The 25,166-nt window shown below is 52.5% G+C and overlaps 1 protein-coding gene across 1 annotated transcript in view; it reads right to left on the bottom strand.

The window, feature by feature from the left end:
- LOC117643123 (visual system homeobox 2-like) overlaps nucleotides 1-25,166 on the bottom strand; it is an 86,032-nt gene that overhangs the window by 25,693 nt on the left and 35,173 nt on the right. Inside the window, exons 3-4 of the mRNA XM_034381812.1 lie at nucleotides 15,778-15,886; nucleotides 15,228-15,354 (exon numbers count right to left, since the gene is read on the bottom strand). Of these exons, the coding sequence (XP_034237703.1) occupies nucleotides 15,228-15,354; nucleotides 15,778-15,886 (236 nt within the window). The remainder of the gene's footprint in view (nucleotides 1-15,227; nucleotides 15,355-15,777; nucleotides 15,887-25,166) is intronic.

Below are 25,166 nucleotides of genomic sequence, written 5' to 3' on the forward strand. Positions count from 1 at the left end.
GAGAGGGACAGACAGACGAAAACGACTCTCAGTCTGCGGGCTCCGCGCTCCGGCCATGGCCACATATCAGGGCGCGGCCCCCACTCCTCCGACTACCCACCCCCTCGGAGGTTGCCGAGCTGTCCTGCCATCGCTCTGTCTCTCTCGCGCTCACGGCGCGGCCCGTGGCGGTGCGAGAGAGACAGCGAGGCCCCGCCCCCCGCGGTCGTACCGCGGCGACGAATTGCTCGCAATAAAAAGCGGAAACCGATATCATCTGTATGAATTACCGCCACGGGGCGCCGCGGCCTCGCAACCCGCTCCAGTCCCAGCGTCTTGCGGCGTCTCCGGGCATAGCGCTTCCAGCAAGTACTTCCAGAGAGTGTTTCGCCAGTTAGTGCTTCGAGGGAGTGTTTCCAGCAAGTGCCTCCAGTAGTGTTGGTTTTTTTCCGGAAAAATTAAATCAGCCGGAAAAAAACATACTTTTCCATGTTTTTTTCCGGAAAAAATGGAAAAGTATGAAAAATTTAAAAAAAGCGTTATTTAGTTTAAAAATATTACTGGATAATAGATTATCGTGTCTAAAAGCTCGGATTTGGTAAATATGACGATGTATGTCACGCAATATCTTCTTTGCGTGGGCCCTGAAGGCATTTCCACGTTTGGGGTTCACTCTAAAAAAAATCAGTACAGAATTTTGTAACATGGTTACGCAGCTTTTTCAATAACATGTGTTACAGAAATTTGTATCACGATGGATACAGTTTTTTTCTTTGTAACTTGGTTACAGAATTTCGTAACGGTTACAAAATTTGTAAACAGTCGTTATTCTTCCAAATCAAGCATCAAAATGAGAATTTTGGTCGAACGTAGTCTCCTTTGGTCTGATTGAAGGACGTTATGCCATTCTTCGAGTCACAACTTTCCCAGATGTACTCTGGGAAGTCGAGAATCGAACCCCAGACTCAGGGTTGGCGGCCCGCCACGCTACCAACTGCGCTGTGCGGACGCCGTGGAGGGAGCGGCGCAGGTAGCCGGTGACCTGAGGCGCGCGTGGTAAGGGACGGAGGCCTTGCCAGCCAAGCATACACGAGACTGAATCTCTTATTCAGAGTCGGGAAAAATAAAAGCACATGAAAACTCTAAGTTTAACTTGTCTCTATGGGCACTGCTGTTCAATTTTGCCGTTAAAACCTTATGTTTTAATCGCTGATACAGACTTTAGTATCCAGTTACAATTTTCTGTATCGGTTATGTTACAAACATAATATTGTAACCTTCATGTAACAAACTTCTTTATCAAGCTCCAAAATGATTCATTTTTCTGTAACCGGCACATCTGTTACAAAATTCTGTATCACTTATACAAATATTTGTAACCAATGCAGGTGATACAAAATCCTGCATCAAAAATGATACAAAATTCTGTAACTTTTTTTAGAGTGTTGTTTGAAGTTCCCGCTTCATGACACGTCTCTCCCGATTGGTCTATACTGGGGGTACGTGCCGTTTAGTCTGGGCGCGTAGTGTGGCTGAGCGATGCGAATTGACATAGTTTGTGCACTTTGGACTTTGCTTGAGTAGACGAAATATCCATCTTACGGGCTCATATTCAGTGAACTTTAGACCAGGGGTAGAAATAGAAGTGATTTTCGCTATCAGAACACAAAAAACTGCTGGGATCAATGTCAAACTCGATTTAAAAATTGCATCAATACTTGTTGCATCAATACTTGAAAACCTTATTCGTATTTTTCAGAATTTTAGTTCCCACACCATACACTCTTAAGGGGCTTTTGAGGTAATTGGGGTATTAGATAAATTAAGATGTTTCTCATTTAAATACTTCCCAATCACAAAAAGACAAAACCTAGTTAAAACACTCAAAAGTTAGAAAATTTTCAAAATTGGAAAAAAACGAAAAGTATAGCCATGGAAAAAAACGAAAAAAACATAGGAAAAAAACGTATTTTTCCATGTTTTTTTTCCAACTTCCCAACACTAGCCTCCAGCAAATTATATTTCAGCAAGTGCGCCAATTACCGCAACCAGCAAGTGCTTCCACCAAGTGCTCCCTGGAAGTGCTTCCCAATTGTACTTGTAGCATTTGCTTCCAGCAAGTACCTCTAGTAACTGCCTCCAGCAAGTGCTTCCAGCGAGTACCTCCAGTAACTGCCTCTAGCAAGTGCTTCCAGCAAGTACTTCCAGCAAGTACTTCCAGCAAGTGCTTCCAGCGAGTACCCCTAGTAACTGCCTTCAGCAAGTGCTTTCAGGAAGAAGTGTTTGCAACCAGTGCTTCCAGCAAGTGTTTTCAGCAAGGGTGCTTCTAGCCGGTGCCTCCAACTAGAGCTCCCATCAAATGTTTCGAGCAGGTGCCTCCTGCAAGAGCCTTCAGGGAGAATTTCCAGCAAAAATTGTTTCCAGTGAGAAGTGCTTCCAGGGAACTTTTCCAGCCAGCGCTTCCATGCACGAGGCAAGGGGTACCGTCCGCGGCCCCGCCGCGACTCGCCTGGGGAAATGGCGCGTGACGCTGCACTGTTTACGACGAGGCGAATCCCCGAAAGTGGCATCGTTCTGTCCCTGTCGCACTCAAGGGTTGCTCCGCAGCGGTGCGAGAGAGACAGAGCGACCCTTTCGGGAACCGCTCGGCAGTTACAGTGCCAAGGCGACCGCGCGGTCGCGAGAGGCAGCGCGGCACAAAGTTTTGGCTACAGTGTCTCGCTGCAGACTGATTCCGAGAGTCGTTTTCATCGCTCTGTCTCTCTCGCACTCACGAGGCGCCCCGTATAGGTGCGAGAGAGACAGAAAACGACTCTCGGAATCGGTCTGCTACCGCCATGGCGGCGGCAGCCACCTTCGGCCCCGCGTCGCGTCTCGGCTCGAATCGTTAGGCTGCGATAATCGCTTAATAATGTGGAGAGGGAAGGGGGAGGAAGGCCTCCGGGCCCTGCTCGCTCGTTGGGCCCGTGTGGTGTGTGTGTGCTTAGCTCTCAATGGAAGTCATCAGCATGGCGAGCATGGCGCCAGAGACGCACCGAACTGCCAGTTCATATTGTCTATGGTGGAGTACGGCCGCCTCACACCAACCCTCACGCACACACTCACACAGACACCGACGCAGAGACTGACAGCGCTCTCACTCTCTTGCTCTCTCTCTCTCTCTCTCTCTCTTTCTCTCTCTCTCTCTCTCTCTCTCTCTCACTCACTCACACCGAGGCAGAGACAGCAGGCAGCGTGACGTGCTAGTCATATGATTAAGGGTCATTACCCGATCAGCCAATCGCGATGCCGGTCGTTGTTACGGTGGCGTGCCCGGAAATCCCCAGTGCTGCTAATCACAATTTTCACTGCGTGAGAATTGTTTTTCGTTCTGTTTGTTTCCACGCACACGTTTCGAAATGTCATTTCAGTTCAATTTTCGTGTTTTATTGTTTGCTTAGGTCAGTTTACAACTAGAATTATTGGTCTCCTGACCAAGCATCCACCTGAAGCATAATCTAGGTTTCGGCTGTCCCCCAAACACAATAATTTAATTGATTGACTGACGGTGCTAATAATAATTGGAGCTGACTGATTTTGCGTGCAAAATTGAACGGCGTGGTTGGGCTGAAGATTTTCCTGGATGAGTTCATAGCAGGCTGGACACTGTAATTCAACTAATAAGTACCTCGTAAAGAGTTAAAATTTGAATTTTGTCATACGTTTGTAACTGTTGAGACAGTGGCAGTCCTCGCGAGGTTCACTGGAACTTCACTGTGAAGATTTGTCGTCACTTTATGACAAAAACGTGGACGACATTTTCATTAATTTGAAATGATGATAATCTCATCACAAATTGATGACATTTTCATTGCATGGGCGTGACAACAGTGTCATCATCTGCTTTGACGACATTGTTGTAATGAAAATTAGCCTTGAAATTGCCATCAAGTGACGACTCAAATTTTCACAGTGTTCGCGGAACTGGTTCTATCCATCCAGCCATCCATCCATCCATCCATCCAGTCCCTCCCCGCGACGGTGTTGCCCTCCCTTCTTCCCGTTCTGCACAATTTCCATCGAATATTGTTTAATCCAATTGGAGCGAAGCGGCCATTGTTTTTCCGGCCATGCCGCGCCACGCCACGGCACGCCACGACACGCCACGGCCAGGCACTCCGTGGCGGAACGGCGGTAATGGCACTCCACTCCGCGGCTCTCGGCTTTTGCCTTTTGTCTCCGCCTTTCTCAACCAATCACACAAACATGTTCTGTTTGCCTCGAGACAATTTGGGCCGCCTTCGGTCTTGTTAGGTCCTATGATGGCGGGGGCCGGGCTATTGCGGAGAGAGAGAGAGAGAGAGAGAGAGAGAGAGGGGAGGGGGTAGCGTGGGAGGGGAAAGAAGGGGGTGTATAGGGGGTCGCGACCAAAAAGTGATGGTTTCTAGAAATGTCACCCTGTCCGCACGCCACGTAAACACGTATGCGTCACGACTCTCTCTCTCACACACACACACACACACACACACACACACACACACACACACACACACACACACACACACACACGCACGCGCGCGGATCGAAACCGCGACTATGACGGGTGACCAGGAGACAATAATTTGGAAGTTGTTGAGCGTGGCGGGCGTGGCGGGGACCGGGCGGGGCCCGGGTGGGGCAGGCCGTAATCAACGAGGCTCGGGTCGGTCGTCGTTTTCGGGGCGAATGGCGTGAAAAAGAAGTGTCCAGGGAAAGTTTGTCCAGTTCCGTCCGTCCGTTCGGCTCTTTCCCAGCGACACGTATGACGGACGCGACGTCCACCACACTGGCTGGCGAAACTAAAGGCGAAGCGTAGCGCCCTTCGATGCGTACAGTCCGTCCCCCTTCCTGGGTGAGACTGCAAGAGTTCATATGAGGCGTTCTTCCTCCCTAAACAAATGGGTGATTGCCTTGAAGCTTTAGTTGTAGGCGTCAAGTAGAAGGGCGTTAGGTCGCCAAGCGTAAGGTGTAAGCTCGAATGAAGCTTCGAAGTGCGCAGACGAGGGCAGGCACATGAGGCCAGAAGACCGGTGGAGGCGGTCAAAATCCTGGACGCATTTTTAAGCTTTAGAGTCGCTGCTAAATGGGACTTGAACTGAACGTATGACCCCACCAATGGATTGCTCTCCGTACGAGCAATCCATTGGTGGGGTCACACGCTCGGTTCGAGTCCTATATAGCGACTCAGCAGATCAAAACGCGTCAAGAGTTTGGCCCACCTCTACCAGTCTTCTGGCCCACTACCGTCCGAGGGGTGAATCACTCGGCGTTCTGGTGTACACATGAGTACATGAGTACGGGTGAGTACACTTTGCTTTGCTCATAAATCTCACAATTTTAAACGTTTTAAGGCTTTATTTAGCGTTTTTAACGACAGTCGGCGTTAAATCAGTCGAAAAACTAGAGAATTTCACCTTTTTAAAACTTGTGAGTACACTGAGTACGGGCAAATATGTACACATGAGTACACTAGTGATTCACCCCTCGCTACCGTCGCGCTCTGAAAAGTTGGCTAAAAGTCACACTTTGCCCCTGTAAGGATCGAGGCAACTTTTGCCACACTCCCTCTTTCAAGCCGACTCTGGAGCCGCCCGTGTTCCGCAGTGACCTTTGTCGACGTGTGCGGCCTCTGGTTCCGCACTGCCGCCATGCCTCGCACCGTCGCGGTGCTCGCGGTGCCCGCAGTGTGCTCGCGGGGCCGCGCCGTGGCGCACAGTGGGCCAGAAGACCGGTGAAGGCGGCCAAAACTCTAGACGCGTTTTGAGCTCCAGAGACACTAGAATGGACTTGAACCGAGCCTGTGACCCCACCAATGGATTCCTCGCTCGGAGAGCAATCCATTGGTGGGGTCACACGTTCGGTTCGAGTCCCATTTAGCGACTCTGGAGCTCAAAACGCGTCTAGAGTTTTGGCCGCCTCCACCGGTCTTCTGCCCCACTGTGTGGCGTTGCGCTGACGGGATCGCGGCCGAGATGAACGCCACCGCCTTCGCCCTTTGTGCGCCACAATGACTGGCTCGACTGGCTGGTCTTGCGGGGCGGGGCGGGGCGGGACGGGGCGGGGCGGCCATTGTAGGGGCTGCCTTATTACGGGTTGGGCTGCTGACCCGGCGTGGCGTGGCGGGGCGTGGCGGGGCGCGGCGGGCGTGTGCACACACAAGGTGCCCGTCGAAACGGGCTTATTTCCAAGCCTAATTATCTCAAGCCGCGCGTCGGGGCCCCGCCACTCGATTCCGAGCGACGCCCCCGTCGCTCTGTCTCTCTCGCACCCCCTCGGCGACGCACCGTGCGAGAGCGACAGAGCGACGAGGGTAGTGTGCGAGATCGAGCTGGAGAGCCTAGGCGCGATGCCGACGCGAGGAAAAACACCAGTGCGCCAGGCACGCATTCCAAGCCACAGAATCGATACCCTCGACGAGCACAAGCCCTAGCAAGTGCTTCATTGCAAACCTATAACATTTGGTTTCAAAAATTTTCTCCTGTCACGCGAAAAAAAAAATACTTCGTTGTGCTTGTTGAAGATAAATGGATTGTCGATTGCAGCTACGCCCAGAAAAATGGCTTCTTGATTTTTGATTTTCTTGAGGAAAATGTCTTTTTCTGCATACAGGAAAAAAAAGTTTGGATAAAGACCAAGAAAGGTTATTTTTTTTTTAAAAATCCAAGAAGTCATTTTTTGGGTGTATCGAAATTTGTCGATCAAACAGAGTTGATCGGTCCTTTTTTTCGCGCAGAAAGGAATGTAGTATTGAATCCAATTCGGTTTCTAAAAACGTGTTAAGCTTCTTGACTTTGGGCGCTGCCGCACAGAACAAAGTCTTCGCTCCGACGCTGTATTAAAACCTTTTTAACCCCGAATCCTTCCCTCTGCTCCGCTTATTGCCGCACTGAAACATAATTTGTCGATGGAAACCCCAAGGAGGTGGCCGCGCAGTCACAGCTAACGCAATTAAGTTAATAGCAAAACGCGCGTTCGCACTGCAGTGTAGGCGCGAGAGCGTGCCGTTGACAGCGCCGCTCTGTCGCACCCCCGCGGGACGCCCCGCGAGTGCGAGAGAGACAGAGCGACGAGAGCGCCGCTGCGGCCACGCCCCCGCACGCGCAGCCAGCCAGTCAATCACGGGGCGCCACGCCACTCGTAATTGGGAAGACTTTCCAGAAGAAACATCCGCAAAAACGAAACAAGATACTAAAAAAAAATTAACAAAAAAACGCGTCTCAATTTTATTTTTCTGTTTTTTCGGTCTTTTTTGCGCATTGATAAGAAGAAGGTGGAAAGGAGATCATCGCGCACCGCGGTCGGGTCTCCCCGGAGAGGGGGAGAGAGAGAGAGAGAGAGAGAGAGAGAGAGAGAGAGAGAGAGAGAGAGAGAGAGAGAGAGAGAGCGAGAGAGAGAGCGAGAGAGAGAGAGAGAGAGCGAGAGAGAGAGCGAGAGAGAGAGAGAGAGAGAGAGAGAGAGAGAGAGAGAGGGAGAAAGAGAGAGAGAGAGAGAGAGAGAGAGGGCTGCCGCCCTGCTTCGCTCACAATAACGTGGCGCTGGATTTATTCGATCGGCCTGAAAAGTACATCGGCCCGCTCGCGCGGCTCGCGCCCCGCGCCGCCTTTCTCTACCAATCAGGCGCGCACGTGCGGGGGCGGGCTGGGCAGGGGGAGGGGAGGGGCCGCGGGGGCGTTTAGGGAGCGCGCGGCGTAGGGCGTACTACGTGCGGTTTGTGGACCTGTCACGATCCAGACACGGAATCACTGCGGACATTAACTCGCTGCCAAAGTGTGGAGCTGCTGTTACAAGGGACCACCGCCACCACCAGGTTTCGTTTATTACTTGTCTATTTATTTCCTAGTCGCAGCAAGTGCCCCCCCTCCTCTCTCTCTCTCCCTCTCTCTCTCTCTCTCTCTCTCTCTCTCTCTCTCTCTCTCTCTCTCTCTCTCTCTCTCCCTCTCTCCCGAGGGGGGCGCCACTTTCAAAAGTCATTGTCCGGGGTCCGAAAAAGTCAATTTTTCAGTCAAAAAAGTCATCATAAGTCAAAAAGTCACTCCACTCAAAAAGGCCAAAAAAAGTCAATTCTTCTAACTTTTGGGGAGATATTGCCTAAATTCAAGGGGTTAAGGCCACGATACGCCTTGAAAAAGTCGAAAAAGTCACCAAAAAGTCTTTAAAGTCCGTACAAAAGTCAGAAAGTCAGAGACAAGTCAAAAAGTTAGGGACAAGTCGAAAAAGTCACCATTGAAATTAGTCACAGTCAGTCAATCTAGTCTCAAGTCATTGTCCACCTTCCCATCCAGTGGCGCCCCCCTCGCTCTCTCCCCCCCTCTCGTCAATCCGCGGGCGCCTGGCTCTGATGGCCGAAAATGGTTATTTTGTAGACGTGCCAATCATTTCGAGCAACGCGGCGGGGTGTGGTGGGGCGCGGCTTTGCGCATCGTCCCGCGGATTTCCATGCTAAACAATTCGCTCGAGAGAAGGAGGGAAAGAGGTGCGGAAGAGAGAGAGAGAGAGAGAGAGAGAGAGAGAGCTGCTATTTTGCGGTCGGCTCGCTCAAAGGTACTGCCTCGCAGTGCGGCGCTCTGGAGGAGAAAACGAAGCCCTCGGACACCCTTTTTGTGTCCGTGCCGTCACCACCCCACTGCAGACGGCCTGCGGACTGCCTCTGCGGCCCACAGTGGGCCAAGGAAGACCGGTGCAGGCGGTCAAAACTCTGAACGCGTTTTGAGCCCCAGAGTCGCTAAATCGGACTCGAACCTAACGTGTGACCCCACCCATGGATTGCTCTCGAAACGAGGAATCCAATGATGGGGTCGCACGTTCGGTCCGAGTACCACTTAGCGACTCTAGGGCTCAAAACGCGTCTACAGAGTTTTGGCCGCCTCCGCCAGTCTTCTGGCCCACTGTGCAGCCCCCCGGCGTCATGTTTTCCTCTCGAAAATGAAGTTAATAACAATCTAATTGGAGTAAAAATGGAGCCTCGCTAATTGGACGCCCTGCTGCTCCTTCCGGCCCTGCGGCGCCAGGACTGCCAGGACTGCGAGCCAGTGTGGCAGCGCCGGGCAGCGCGGACCTCGCCCATGTCCGCCAGGAAGGGTTTTTGCGAAAGAACGGCTACACTGTTTACGAAAAAAGACTTTCACTGTGCAATTGTATTAAAATAACCACTTTTGGGTCATTTTCGGTTAAAGTCAGCTTTTCTTAAAATTGTAGGAAAGCTTGACTAGTTTTTTATCTTGCGATTTGAAATTTTATTTTCCTTATCCACCCAACAGAAAAGTTTTGAAACAATCTTAGAAGTCTTTTAGTGTAAAAAATAAGCGATTCAAGGAAATTATGTGTTTTTTTCGCTCTTGCCACCTTTTTTGCACGTTTTTGCTGTCAGTCACACACACTTTAGGCGGAAGTACCTTTTGACCCCTGCTTGCACCCCCGGCGCCGAAACAAAGTCATTACATTCGCTTTTAATAGAGGACCATTACCAGCCGGGACGACGCAATAGCCCATTTGCATTTTTATTCGTCATGCATATTTTTAAATTCTAATTGCCACTTGATGATTTTTCAGCGCGAGCCGCCAGGTACACGCGCGCCACACACACACACACACACACACACACACACACACGCACGCACTGAAACACACACACACACATGCACTGAAACACACACACACAGAGCAAATAAGGGGAAAGAAGAGTGTCACGAGCGCGACGCGGCGTCAGCGTGCGGGGACACGCCGGTAATTGGCAAAAAAAAGGTGTCAAATTATAATTAACGGCCGTCACACACATGCCTGGACTGACGAAGCGCGCGTTAGCGGCGCCGTCAGCACGCGCGTGGGAGCGAGATGAAATGTGGCGACGGTCACTCCACTGCCGGAAACTTCCACACCTTTATACAGTCTGAAAACCTTACGAACTGGTACACCATTTAAGGTCTTTCAAAGAAAAGTGGCTTTCCGTCACAAAGTATTTTCAGCGTCCATAGGCTTGCAAAGAAATTACGTAGTTCGTAATTATTTCTTCAGTGACTGTATATCTGGTGCGGTATAAACCTACGAACCTACGAACTGTGGTTAGTTCCTTACATATGTTCAAAACACACGGTTATTTTGAAGTGGTTTTTTTCCTTCACGTGTGAAAATAGGTAACTATATGCCGTTTTGCGTCACTTCGTAACAATACGGCTGAAACCATTGGTATTTTGAGCTTGCCAAATGCTCACGTTAAATGTCAATGATGAACTATTTTTGCTACGTACCACCTGGAAGCAATTCATTACACTTGTTGACAAAATTGTAATTAGTTACAGTTTTGTCAAATTAAGTTTGGCACAGAATTTTCATTTTTCTGCACACGGTAAAAACGGTTCCTGGTTTTCCCAGGAACTCCATGGAAACCACCTATGCCTTCACCATTGGCTTCCCGAAAAAAACAGGTTCCGTTTTTACCGTGCACATGCTCGCAACATTGGAAACAAACTTCGTTTTAGATTAGTGTGTTCCATCTTCCCTTTTCATAAGTTCATTTTTGTGCTGTGAACCTGATCAGTTCATAACAACTTTTAACCTATACACCTTTTGTCTGTGAAAAGTGTGGCAAATGAAACGGTAAGGAATTGGTGCGGGCCACTCAGAGCCCAGCCAGCGGCTCACCATGCACGTATACGCGAGAAGTACACGACGAGCTCGGAACAGGGAGAGGGACTGGTCCGGGATTCATTGTCGTCGCTCCGCCTTTCTCGCACTCCTTGGGAGCACCGTATTGGTGCGAGAGAGGCAGAGCGACGAAAACGACTCTCGGAATCAGTCTGCAGAGAAGGGCGCGCGGCGCGTCGTCCGAGGGGGACTGCGCATGCGCCTGATTGGCTGCGCGTCGCGGCGCGGCGTGCGCGCGCAGGCCCCTCATTGGGCGGGGAAGGGCCTCTCTCTCGCTCTCGCCGCGCGGCTGTGGGTGGGGCGGCGCGGCAGCAGGGCCGCGAGCGGCAAGGCGGCGGCAAGCGAAGGGGCGAGGCACAGCAGTGGGCCAGAAGACCGGTGGAGGTGGTCAAAATCCCGGACGCGTTTTGAGCTCCAGAGTCGCTAAGCAGGAGTCGAATCGAACGTGTGACCTCACCAAGTGTCTCCTCGTTCGAAGAGCTATTTATTGGTGGGGTCACTTCAGTTTTGAATACATACAATGATTGCGGGCAAAGTTTCGTCATCAACGTAGCTTAAAAAATAATTATTTTTCAATCTGAAAAACTATTTGTAAAATACTCTCAGACTTAAATGAAAGTAGATCATAATTACCTCGGACTGTCGTAAATTAAAAAGCACGAAAATCTTAAGGTCCCCAAAAACGTTAGAGTCAACCAACCCGCAACCAACACAAAAATTCGATGGGACTACAGACTTTTATTTTTTTTAACTTCGTGGAAGTCTGCACCCACACGGCCTCTCGTGCTCCTTCCTCTAAAGTAAGCGGCTCACTTTCGGCAGTGCGAGAAAAATAAAGAAGGTTTTTGTTGTTGCTTTTGTTTTTGCCAAGCGCACTGTGCTTTGCACACTTCCACTGCAGTCCTCTCGGGAAAGGCACACAAACAAGAGCAAGAGCAGCAGCAACAGCAACAACAACAATGTCCCACAGTGCCATCCTTTTCCCCCAAAATAGCGGACCAAAGCGTCAAACAAGCTTCGAAGGGCCCCCTTTTGGGCGTAGCACGTGGATGCGAAATGCACCCGGCGAGGGAAAAAAGGGAACACTTTTTATTTATCTTTTGCCGCCAAAAAAGGACGAAAGAGACTCGGAGGGAAAGGGTGTACATCGACCGACGGTAAGACAGAGAGAAGGGCCTAACGATATGCCAGCGCGTTTTGCGACAAAGAGTAATGCATAAAGGCATGAGGGAAAATTACCCGAACAGCACTCGAGGCTCGTACAATAGGCCTTGGCGACGGCGGCAGCTTGAATTAGTGGGAAAGGGGGGGCTCTGCTTGTGGAGGTGAAGGGCTGTGCGGTGGGAGGGCGTGCCGGCAGCTTACACGCCTGGGAGCCTGCGCCCCGGCTGGCTAGGGGCGACACTAGCGCCGCGGGCGGCGTGACTTCAGAACTAGTGACTGAAAAAGCAGTAGTGCCGTCGGCTTTGTCGCAATGCGAGGGCTCGAGGAAAAAATGTACCGGACAAAGGGGTAATTCGAGCGAAGGTAGAGAAGGAGACCTAGACGCAAGGAAAATTGCCTTAACGATGCGTCGGCAGAAAAAGGCGAGCTGGGAAGAGGAAAAATTAAAAGACCGATATTATATACACGCCGCGTGTCCCCAATGCCGCTTTATGTTATTGAGACGCGGCGTGTACATAATAATTACGCGGGTAAGGGACACGCCGCGTAGCTCTAACTGAAAAAAAAATTATTGACACGCCGGAAAAGCGTTCTGGCCCGATCGGACCGGCTTTTCCGGTTTTTTTCCGGCGTATCAATAATAATTTGTAGCTTTATGTTGACGCGGCGTGTCCCTAATGGTGTATTTTCTTATTGACACGCTTCAAACTCGTTTCGGCGTGCCTTTAATATTTTTCCAAGTTAGGTGCACACGGCGTATCTCCAATGCTGTGTTTGCTTATTTAAACACCGAATGGAAAAGTGTTTCTAGCGAGGAACCCGTCCCGCCAGGCTGGCATGGTGGGTTGGTGGTACCGCACCCGCATGCTAAGTTTTTGTCCCCGGTTCGAATCCCGCAGAGTGCGGCGTGCAAATAATATTTTCCCCCTTTGTTTGCACGCCGTGTGCGAATAATAAATCCAGCAGTTAAAGACACGCGGTGTGAACGCAACGGTACAATTTCTTATAGAGACGCCTCAAACTCTTTCTGGCGTGTACATAATACTTTTAGCCCCAATTTCCACGCGGCGTGTCTATAAGGCACTAAATCGTTGTTTACACGCTTGGTCTGTACAAAGTGCTCCAAACTTGCAACCCGACCGGCCAGGAAGGCGTCGTGGGCCGGTGGCACCGCACCTACATGCTAAGTTTTTGTCCCCGGTTCGAATCCCGTCAAATGCGGCGTGCAAATAATGTTTTCTCCCTTTGTTTGCACGCCGTGTGAGAATAATAAATTTAGCAGTTAGAAACACGCGGCGTGGACGCAACATAAGGTTTTCTTATTTACACGCTTCGAAACACGCGCTAAGTCCTCAAGGGGAGGGTGCCTACCACCTAAGTGTTTCCTCGTGGATGACACCGTCGTGGTCCTAACAGACAGCAGCAATCTCAGAGCTCTGTTCGCCGTGCTTGAGGACTAAGCGCGTATTTCGAAGCGTGTAAATAAGAAAACCTTATGTTGCGTCCACGCCGCGTGTTTCTAACTGCTAAATTTATTATTCTCACACGGCGTGCAAACAAAGGGAGAAAACATTATTTGCACGCCGCATTTGACGGGATTCGAACCGGGGACAAAAACTTAGCATGTAGGTGCGGTGCCACCGGCCCACGACGCCTTCCTGGCCGGTCGGGTTGCAAGTTTGGAGCACTTTGTACAGACCAAGCGTGTAAACAACGATTTAGTGCCTTATAGACACGCCGCGTGGAAATTGGGGCTAAAAGTATTATGTACACGCCAGAAAGAGTTTGAGGCGTCTCTATAAGAAATTGTACCGTTGCGTTCACACCGCGTGTCTTTAACTGCTGGATTTATTATTCGCACACGGCGTGCAAACAAAGGGGGAAAATATTATTTGCACGCCGCACTCTGCGGGATTCGAACCGGGGACAAAAACTTAGCATGCGGGTGCGGTACCACCAACCCACCATGCCAGCCTGGCGGGACGGGTTCCTCGCTAGAAACACATTTTTCCATTCGGTGTTTAAATAAGCAAACACAGCATTGGAGATACGCCGCGTGCACCTAACTTGGAAAAATATTAAAGGCACGCCGAAACGAGTTTGAAGCGTGTCAATAAGAAAATACACCATTAGGGACACGCCGCGTCAACATAAAGCTACAAATTATTATTGATACGCCGGAAAAGCTTTTCCGGCGTGCTAATAAGAAAACTAGACATTGCAGACACGCCGCGTGAAAATAACGCCATTTATTATTATATACACACCAGCGGTTTTCCGGTGTGCATATAACTGTCTTTTTTCTTATAGAAACGCGGCGTGTCTATAATCACTCCGAAATTAAAAACCCTTCGAAAAAGGCACGAAAAACCCTTTTCTTCACAGTCTGTAGACTTATACATACTGTATATGTACGCATTTGGGCCATATGTGCGTGGGTGTAGCAGGAGTGAGAGAGAGAGAGAGAGAGAGAGAGAGAGAGAGAGAGAGAGAGAGAGAGAGAGAGAGAGAGAGAGAGAGAGAGAGATGGCGTCGACAGTTTCGCTTCCCGCAGAAATCGAGAAAGTGGAAGCGGGGCGAGGCGGGGCCGTGGTGGTCTAGCGTCGCCCCCACTACACTGCAGTAGTGCCTAGGCGGCCTAGGCATTCGGAGCGAGGCTTTCTGTAGAAAGCTGCCGCGGTGGGACGCGAGAAAAAAGGGGCCGGTGGAGAAAGCACACACGCGAGCCAATCACTCCACCGCTAGAGCTAGAGCTCCGAACAGACGTCGGCCGCACTCCCCACGCCGACACTCCACTCCGCCCCGCCCCGCCCCACCACGCCCCGCCCCACCACGCCCCGCCCCGCCCCGCCCCGCCACGCACGGCGCCCCGCGGCGCCCCACTATGCGGCGTTGCCACGATGTGGGCCTCACCCCCGCGACGCCGCCGCCAACATGGAAGCCTTTTTTGTTGGCGGTGTTTTTCGCTCTGCTCCTCCCAGCTCCGCTCGTGGGAAAACGCGTGTCGTTTCGAACACAGGCGCGGATCCAGGGGAAAAGGGGAGGGGGGACAGGAGCAGCGTCCCCCACTGTAGGTGGCTGCCAAGTAGCCTTAAAGTCGCTCTCTCTTTCTGTAGGCCACTTTTGCTGCAGCGAACTTGAGCCAAAACACCGGTGGAGGTGGAGGCGGTGAAAATCCCGGACCCGTTTTGAGCTCCAGAGTCACTAAATGAGACTCGAATCGAACCTGTGACCCCGCCAATGGATTGCTCTCCGAATGAGGAGTCCGTTGGTGGAGTCCTATACGTTCGGTTCGAGAGCTGTTTAGTGACCGTAGAGCTCAAAACGCGTCTAGAGTTTCGGCCGCGGCCATTGGCCCACTAATCCATCGTCCCCTGAACCTATCCTTGGGCCCGTCCTCGCTGAGACGGGACTGTTGGACTCACCTGTATCCTATCCTCGGGGAGGTCCGTCTTGAGCGAGAGCAGCTCTCGCGCGTAGACGTCGGGGTAGTGCGCCTCCTTGAAGGCCTTCTCCAGCTCCTCCAGCTGGAAGCTGGTGAAGATGGTCCGACTGCAAGACAGGAGAAGCAAGCCAGGATGAGGCACCCGATTAGGGCAGCGCCTAGAGAAGCGCAGGGTGATTCCTAAAGTCGTTTTCCGTCGCTCTGTCTTCACCCAAAAAAAATGACTTCTTGGATCAAGAAAAATTTAACTTTTCTTGGTTTTTGCAAGAAAATTTATCTTAATCCAATTGTTTTTCTTGAATAAAGAAAATTTGTCTTGTGTCAAGATTATTTTTCTTACAAAAAAATCAAGAAAATCAAAAATCAAGGAACCATTTTTTTGGGTGTTTCTCGCACTCATGGGGCGAAAATGGCTCGATGTCAGTTTGCTGGTCACTGACGCAACCATCCGTGGGGTCGGAGCTCGAAAACTTGACGGAACTTGACGGAAAACCGAGGAAAATGTTGGAAAATTCGTTTGCTTGGCTTACCTATGCCGCCGCTTCTTCTTCTTCGTCTTGCCGCCCGCGCCGCCATTGCCGTAGCCGCTGAGGTTCTCGGCGGCGTACTCCTTGTTGTTGCCGTCGAGGTGACTTAAACCTGCAATCGGAAAAGAAACCCGCGTTAGAATTATGCATTCTGGACGTCTTGGCGTGAAGGTGGTGCACAGTGGGCCAGAAGACCGGTGGAGGCGGCCAAAACCCTAGACGCGTTTTGAGCTTCAGAGTTGCTCAACAGGACAGGAACCTAGCGTCTGACCCCACCAATGGATTCCTCGTTCCGAGAGCAATCCATTGGTGGGGTCACACGTTCGGTTCGAGTCCAACTAACTCTGGAGCTCAAAACGCGTCTCGAATGCAGCGTCACCTACACTGGTGAAACTAAGCTAACATTAAGCTTCAAGAGAAGAGCGTAATGCCGGTGCTAAGTGTGGCAGCAGCTGCAGCCGTGAGTCTGGTCCGCGCTGATGAGAGTGCAGGCCCAGTTGGCAAGACGCCCCACCCCATCCTTCCGGAGCCGCCGGAGCTGCGGGGCCGCGGGGCTCGCCGAGGGGCCCGGAGCTCATCCGGGCACTTGGGGCCTCCCCCCCTCCCCCTCCCCATCCGGCCCCAGTCATACGCTCTCGTAATCCGAATCCAATTTGGGCCGATCCCCCGATAAGCCGGCAGTCGGCAGTGGTGTCGCCTCCCCCTCCCCCCCCCCCCCTGGGCCCGGCGGCCCCCTACCCCTTTTGTCGGGACCGGGGACGACATAACTAAGTCGTATGTACATATGTGCTCGGCGGTCCTCATCAGTAGCTAACGCAATCCAACAGAAGGCGAGCCGCGCGCCGCGGCAAGCAGGGCCAGAGCGGAGCAAGGGGCCCCCCTGGCCTGACTTACAGCTTGCCAGACTCCCGAAGACACTGCGAAAGATTCCGTTATTTTGGTTCGGAAAATGTACGAAAAATGGATACAGCAAAAGGAATTACGAATCCTCCAGCACCATAGCATGCTGGATCCCTATTCTAAGTCTTTTTAGAACATTGTGGGAAAAGTGTCTTGGACGGACGACAGGAGAGCGGAGGAGCCACACGGGAAAAAGGGCGTTACGTGGAATGAGGACGCCCCGTCAAGGGCGCGCTGCTCCGCGCCGTTCCGCCCCACGACACACAACCTGCCTGCCTGTCAGGGGGGCTTATGATTGCAACCCCCTCGAGTTCCCCTCCCCCTCCCTCCCCCCGTCATCCCGCCAATGTCACTCTACTCCAGCCGCCGCCCCCCGGCCTCGGCCCAGGCCGCCGGGATCCCGCATTCATCCTCGTTGTAACGCGAATTTCCGGTTATGCCCGTGTTCCCCCTCCTCTTCCCTCCCCCTTACCCCCTTCTTCCCCCTTTTCCCCCTCCCGGCGCGGGCCGCCCGTAAAAACGCCTTTTGTTCCGAGTTTGAACACTCTCGTTTACGCGGCCGCCCCTCGGGCAGTCGTCTCTTATTCCACTCTCCGGCGCGTCGTCGTGCAGCAGAGTCGTCGCTCTGTCTCTCTCGCACGCATACGGGACGCCGGGTGAGTGCGAGAGAGACAGAGCGACGAGTCTCAGTCTGCAGCGCCGCCCCGGGGCAGTCTGCTGCTGGAGGACATCCTCCAGGCCGAGGAGGAGGAGGGGTAGGCCCCGCGGACCGCCCTGCCCTGCAGACTGATTCCGAGAGTCGTCGCTCTGTCTCTCTCGCAGTTGTGCGAGGAGGTGCGAAGGAGCACTGTGGCAAAAAGCTACGGAAAATTCTGTAAACAGCTTGTGGTAATTCTCCGTAGGCCCCTTATCAATATTCTCCGTAGGCTCTTACAGTATTTTCTGTAGGACCGCACAGTATTCTCCGTAGGACCGCACAGTGATCTCCGTAGGACTATACAGTCTCCGAGGTCCTACGGAGAAGACTGTGCGGATTTACAGAGAATACTGTGCGGCCCTACGGAGAATACTGTAAGAGCCTACGGAGAATATTGATAAGAGGGCTACGGAGAATCCTGGCAAAAAAATTAACAGGATTTTCCGTACCTTTTTGCCACAGTGAGGGACACACAGCGTCGGAACCGACTTTCGGAATCAGTCGGCTGCAGACCCGCTATGCTGCGCTGCCGCTTGGCTGTAAACTCGTGTGAAACATCGGCCGAGGAAAAGTTTGCGACGTCCCGAAGGATCCGGTGTCGAGACCACAGCGCGCCTCGTTGGGGCCTCGCTGGGGCCTCGCTCTGCACAATGTCAGCTTTTTACGACCCCGGTCGGTCGCGGCGCGCGGCAACAAAATAGTGTAGTACCCTCCCCCGCGGGGCAGTGCCTCGCAGAGTCGTGCGGGCCGCGAACTACCCCCTAGCCGCACACAGTGGTGGGCCAGAAGACCGGCGGAGGCGGTCCAAATTCTAGACGCGTTTTGAGCTCCAGAGGTGCTAAACAGGACTCGAACCCGAACGTGTGACCCCTCCAGGGAATTGCACTGCAAACAAAAAATCCGAAGAAATTCTGGGAAAAAAAAAATAGCTCTAACCTCTGCAGCTTCCGAAAATTCGTAGATTCTAATGTTCCTACTTGGATGCTTTTTTCCGGGGGAAGGCTCTAAGTACACCCTATAATTCGTGTCATTTCTGAACAACGAACGCGTTGGAGATTCCCGAGACGAGGGTTCTGTCCATATTGAATAGTTTCAGTGCATCTGGAAGTTGTCATTGTTTTTGTTGTCTTTGTTGTTCTTATTGCTGTCCTTTGTTGTTGTTGTTGCTGTTGCTGTTTATTGCTGTTGTTTGTTACTGTTACTGTTAGTAGTAGTAGTAGTAGTAGTAGTAGTAGTAGTAGTAGTAGTAGTAGTAGTAGTAGTAGTAGTAGTAGTAGTAGTTGTTGTTGTTCGATCGCCTCGCGACACTACCCCCTAGCCGCACACAGTGGTGGGCCAGAAGACCGGCGGAGGCGGTCCAAATTCTAGACGCGTTTTGAGCTCCAGAGGTGCTAAACAGGACTCGAACCCGAACGTGTGACCCCTCCAGGGAATTGCACTGTTGCAGTTAACAGGGCATTGATGACCGGAACCCCTTCGCGTCCCTCCGCGGCAGGCAGGCAACCCCCTTGGGACTTTCGGGGGGAAAGGGGCGGCAGGGAGGGGCGGCGGAGGGGCAACACACTGGCATCTGATTACAACTTAACGCTCGATTAACGCAAAAACGTTTCAATCCACAACACGAGAGGGCGGATTACTCCGAGTGCGCGGAGACTGCGTTGGTGTGGGTGTGGCTGGGAGAGAGAGAGAGAGAGAGAGAGAGAGAGAGAGAGAGAGAGAGAGAGAGAGAGAGAGAGAGAGAGAGAGAGAGAGAGAAAGGAGGCTGGGGGAAAGGGGGGCGGGACTGGGGTAATGGGTGCTAAACTCGAAACCTCCACTTTGGGGGCCCTCATCGTACACAAACGTGTTGGCCGTGCGGCGGTGACAGTTTCAAGCCAACAAACGAAAACGAAACGAAATTGATTGTTTGGCGTGTCCACTCATTATCATGCGGTCTGTTTAAAAAAAAGTTTGGCGTGGTGAAAATGAAACCTGTTGAGGCCTAACAGCGATGATGATGGTCGATGGTGGTTACGATGATTAGGGTGATGATGACATGATGATGGATGTTGGATGATGATGGATGTTGGATGATGATGATGATGATGATGATGATGATGATGATGATGATGATGATGATGATATGGATGTTGGACGATGATGATGATGATGATGACGATGATGATGACGATGACGACGACTGTGGTGGCGCCATGATGATAACGTGCACGAAAGTGATGAAAAATGTGACCAGCGCGAACCTCTGCTTCGGTTTTCGTTACAGGTGGGCGAGAAAGACTCAGTTGCTGCTGGATTCCAAGGCACTCCCTTGACGACGCACCTCGAATCCACCCTGAGCCGACCGGACCTGGCGGCGGAGACGGCCGGACATAGACGACGTCCGGTCGACGGCGGAACGGTAAGTGAATTGAGGGACACATCATCGGCTATTCGACCGCCACCGATTCCCCCACACCACACATCGGGCAGCAAAGAGTGTCCGGGGGGAGAGGCACGGCAAACAATCAATTTAAGAAGCCCCCGGGAGGGGAGGGGGTGGCGGTCCAGTGCGCCAGCCATCTCCCTCTCTCAGGGGATGCAGGGGCGGTCCGTACTCCGCGACTTGCCCGTCGGTCGGTCCCCTGGGACCGCAAGCAACTGCCTTCTAATTTCCCTCAAGTGGCGATGTAACATGTGTACCGACAACACCTTCTGTGCGGCGCCACGCGTCCCCGCGCGATGAAAAGAAGACGCGCTTTGCGGTTTAATTTATCTCAAGTGAAGCGCGCTGGCGAGGGGGTTTGATGATTGTGGATTTAAGTAGGCGCCGCCAAGAGGGGCTGCTGCTGGTTTCACAACAAAGCGTCGCTGGCGCTTTTCCGCGTGTGGAAAACTAGTGGAAAAGGCGCGGGGAACACGCACGCCGACTGTATCACCGGCGTGTTCACCCCACCCTGCCGAGAGAGAGAGAGAGAGAGAGAGAGAGAGAGAGAGAGAGAGAGAGAGAGAGAGAGAGAGAGAGAGAGACGGAGACAGGGGTTTACGCTGGTGTTTTTTCTGTTCCTCCCCGTCCCTTTTTGAAGCAGCAGCAGCCAGCCCGCGGAGGTGGGAGGGGCACCGCCCCAGAGGGCCCCATTCCCTCACACCGCCCCGCCCCGCCCTCCACCTCCCCTTCGGTCGGGATTAAATTATTTGTCCCTTTGGGTGGCGCCACGCAGCCACGCCGCGGTGGGGAGGCTGGCTCGGAAGAACGGCGCGGGGCCGCGCTCAAAGACTCAATTGGAAAACAAGGATTAATCAATTTAAATGCACAAAGGGGGGAGCCCCGGAGTCCCGCCTGGCGATATGCCCGCGCCTACAAAGGTCGATGGCGGCGCGGGGCCCGCCCGTCTGGTCTGTCTGTCTGTCTGTCTGTCTGTCTGACCGTCTGTCTGTCTGACCGTCTGTCTGTCTGCCTGTCTGTCTGTCTGTCTGTCTGTCTGTCTGTCCGACTGTTGGCACACTCTCAATTCGCGGATGAAAAATAATATCCAGTCGACAACGCAGAATAAAATTTCGTAGATTGGGACGGAGAATGTACGGAAATAGAAGATGGAAAGAGCGCGGACGTTCCGCACTGAATATCTGCGGATATCCGCGGCCATCATGAGGATATGCAAACTTGCAGGAAAAACATGGACGGTTCAGGTGAAAAGTTGATCAGACTCGTGTGACGTGCTATTATTCCTCTCATTTATACCCAAATTCTACCCAAAACTGTTTCCACCAGTGGATTACTTATTCCGAAGTACAGGCTAAGTTTGAAGCCAATTGTAGGATTGTATCAAAAATATCTGTGTTCAGCATCGGCTCCGAAGGTTGGACCGCAGGCCAACAAATTTATTCCAAGGACAAAATTTCATGCATCTAGCACTTTTTGTGAGTTGTTCACACGTTCGGTTCGGATACTATTTCTTGGAGAAAAACTTTGCGCCAGGCTGTTTTGCCGTGACCGGCCGATCACACCACCTTCTCAGTCGGCGGGCGGGGGCTGGCGCACAGTGGGCCAGAAGACCGGTGGAGGTTGACAAAACTCTAGACGCGTTTTGAGCTCCAGAGTCGCTAAACGAGACTCGAACCGAACGTGTGACCCCACCAATGGATTGCTCTCCGAACGAGGAATCCATTGGTGGGGTCACACGTTCGGTTCGAATCCCATTTAGCCACTCTTGAGCTCAAAACGCGTTTAGAGTTTCAGCCGCTTCCATCGGTCTTCTGGCCCACTGTGGGGACCCCTCGTCAGCGGGGAGTCGTCACAGGCCGGTGGTCGGGCAGCCTCGGCCCGGCAGCTTGACCACAGCGGCTGCCCCTCCGCCCTTCCGGCCTCGGGCCCGGGGGCCCGGCAGGCATGTGTGTTGACACGCTGTCATCCCTCGATTGCCTTTTTATGAATTTTCTCGACGCGCCGGCCGGGCCCCTTCAGAGGCCTTCAGAACGCGCTTGGCGTGCGCGCGTGCTCGGAGCGTTCGCGGAGCAGCGTGGGGCGTCCCGCCAGAGAGAGGGAGAGAGAGAGAGAGAGAGAGAGAGAGAGAGAGAGAGAGAGAGAGAGAGAGAGAGAGAGAGATAGAGAGGAGGGGGCGTGTTAGTGGATGGAGAGTGGGTGGCAAGGCGCGAGGGGAGGACGCCGGCGCCCCACTGCTGCCAACACACACGGGGGGAGCGGGCCGCCCTGCCAGCCACTGCCAGGCTGATTCCCAGCGAGAGGCGGGAGTTCTCTCTCTCGTACTCATGAGGAACACGCCCAGGTGCAAGAAAGCGAGAAAAAGCGGGAGATAACTTCCGCTTTCTACAACGGTATAAACGGTACCTGGTTTTCCCAGGAAGCCTCTGGTAGATACATACTAGGCAATTTCCAGGGAGTTTTCTGGAAAGACCAGGAATCGTTTTTAGCGTGTAGCGGAGTGGCGAAAAGCTACTGTCGTGGGCCTGGTCCGTGGTCCTCCTATGGACCAAAACCCATCCAAGATATGGATGTGAAGCCACCCCAAGGCTGCTAGTTGGAACCCCGAACTTGAAACTTGAAACATCTGACTCCGAACACGCTCGTGGAGAGCGGTCTGTCCTGCAGTCTAGGTGGAAGGTCCACACTTTGTCCGTACCCCATTTTCCACACCTTTTCCTTAGCCTACACCGATCTACGGCAGGCTTGCGGCTTTCGGGGTGACACGTTGCCCAACTTGGCACGCTCGGTAAGAAGGGGAATGGACGAAAAAAAAAAAGGAAATCATATTGGGCAAACTGCTTGCTGAAATGTCAGAAGCGCACCGTGACATTTGTCTTGCGTGGCAAATGCAAGGGCCCAGCGCCCTTCCCCCGCAGGCCGGCCCCTGGCGCCCTTGGCATGCAAGTGCCCTCGGCCGCCCTCGGCCCGCCGTGGAAATGCGTGTTTGAAAAATAGCGCGGCCCTTCGCGCGGCGGTCAAGCAGGGAAAGCTAGCAAATTCCATTCCCTTCTCTCTCTCTCTCTCTCTCTCTCTCTCTCTCTCTCTCTCTCTCTCTCCGTGATGCTTGGTGTGATTGTGTGCGGGGTGAAGCAAGAGCGATCTTGGCTGAGGAAGATGGAGAGAGAAAAGTAGGAATTAGAGGATGGAAGAGTAAGGGGAGAGAGAGAAACACAGAGAGAGAGAGAACGAGAGAGAGAGAGAGAGAGAGAGAGAGAGAGAGAGAGAGAGAGAGAGAGAGAGAGAGAGAAGGGTGCGGACGGCCGAGGACCTTATGAAATACCACTTGGCCATTAATACTATTTACGAGTGGCGGCCACCTGCCCCGCCGCGCCCCGCCACCCTAATCCACCCCCGAGGGGCAATGCGCATTCCAGACGCACCCACCCGAGCCCACCCCGCCGCACCGCGTCGCACCGCCGCGATATCTCAGAGGCTCCCGAGGCGAGCCGCGCGCCCGGCCGCCCGGCCAAACCGCGCTCTGATTTCGAAAGAGTCGGTCGTTCATTTGCTGTCTTCCACTTTAAAATTCTTACGCTGAAGATGCCTCTTTGTCTTGGTGAAAGTTCTCCACATTTTTCACTAACAACCTCTAAAATTTCATCGTACCTTATGCAGATATTTAGTCGAATTAATTTTGAATTATAGAGAAAGTCTCCACCCTGCTGCTACGTAGTGCAGCCTTTCGGAAGGACCCTTTCCCCTTAACTATCAGAGTGCACTGGAACTGCCTTTTTAAGCAGATGATGTTTTCTGACCAACTGTAGGAAAGTTCACTGGCGTGTCCAATGTCCCTTCCGTTCTGGTGAATCAAGACCTTTGGATCATGAAAATGGAGTGAGTGTCGGCAATAACCAACTAACCAATCACGGGCAACCACCCTTCCCTTTCACAGCCACGCCGCCCCCGCCACGCCCGGCTAAATCCGCGCTCTATAGCCGCGCCCGGCTTTAGCCTCAATTTTCCACTTTTTGAAGATTTAATTTGTTTTGCAGAATGGCTTCTAAGCAGCTCCGGTGCTGCGCGGCCGCGCTGCGACTCGGGGGACTTGATGGCGGCGCGGAGGGGACGGTCGCGTTCTTAATAAACAGCACGGAATGCGATAGTCTCTCTCTCTCTCTCTCTCTCTCTCTCTCTCTCTCTCTCTCTCTCTCTCTCTCTCTCTCTCTCTCTCTCTCTCCCTCCCTCTCTTTCTCGGAGCACTCCCGCGGCGGGCGACGGGGGTGGACTTCCTCGGGACGTCTTCTTAAAGAAGCGAGTCGTTTCGCGGCGGGGCAACAAATTTTCGCGCCGTTTTTCCGGTTGCACTGCGATTTTGTTCGGCACGCTTGGAATGGCGGAGAAGGCCGTTGGAGTAACTGGCCTTTGGAACGACTCATTCGCGTGAAGAAAAATAAAAAAAGAAGGGTCTAAGGGACGTGGAAAGGGCTGTGGTGGAACCCTTTTCGTCGAACGCGTGCGGGGATGAAATGCCCTTCGCTTCGCGCTGCCACAGACCGAAAGAAATGTGTATCAGGAGTGCAATTTAGCTTAATACAAAAACAAACCTTCGCATTTTGGTCTACAGAAAAAGTACAGAAGATTTGAGATCGTATACCAGTTCCTGATTTGGCAAGTAGTGACAAATTGTTGAGGAGCCTTGTTCCGTACTCCCGTCCTTTTTTCTCCCAGCTCGTGCTGCATGTACGTGGTCGTATCTCCTGGTGAGATGACATGTGATGTGTGCATCCTGGACGTTTGTTTGTGTGGGTCTAAAAAAAAAGACAAAATTTCGAACAGTGCTGTGTGACGCATTCTTTCTCCTGCAAAAATCTCCCTGTAGCACACAAGCGGACAAAGTTTTCTTTTTCACCGCACAAGCCGTGTGAACCCTTCCATAAAATAATTTCCCCCAACCCCGCCACACTGGCGCGCAGCCGGCTGCGGGGCGGGCCCCTGGCTGCTTCAGACAGTACTGTTTCAACAAGAGTAATTAGAAGCACTTTTGTCTCGGCAGGGGCCCAGCGCGGCCCAGCGCGGCCCAGCCCAGCACGGCCCAGGGGCTCATGGCAACCCACTGCGCCGACCCGGAGCCCCCCGGAGCAGCAGTGCAGAGTCCCTGATGTTCCAGAGAAACGCAAGTATGCCCCAAGTCCCAAGTCCGCCATTTCAAAACGAATTGGCAGAACAGTTTTTCAGCTGTCGAAGCCAAAAGGGCATTGTAAGCGATCCAAGCGGGGACCTCGAATCGGCTCTTTTACTACACCCCTCTAACTTTAAGGGTTTTAAAGCAATGACGGAAAAACATTCTTAGGTTTGTTTTAAAATGGTGAACCCTGTACGCCAGTGCCTGATTTT

Source organism: Thrips palmi, unplaced genomic scaffold (genome assembly GCF_012932325.1).
Source record: "Thrips palmi isolate BJ-2018 unplaced genomic scaffold, TpBJ-2018v1 HiC_scaffold_1, whole genome shotgun sequence".
Taxonomy (NCBI): Eukaryota; Metazoa; Arthropoda; class Insecta; order Thysanoptera; family Thripidae; genus Thrips; species Thrips palmi.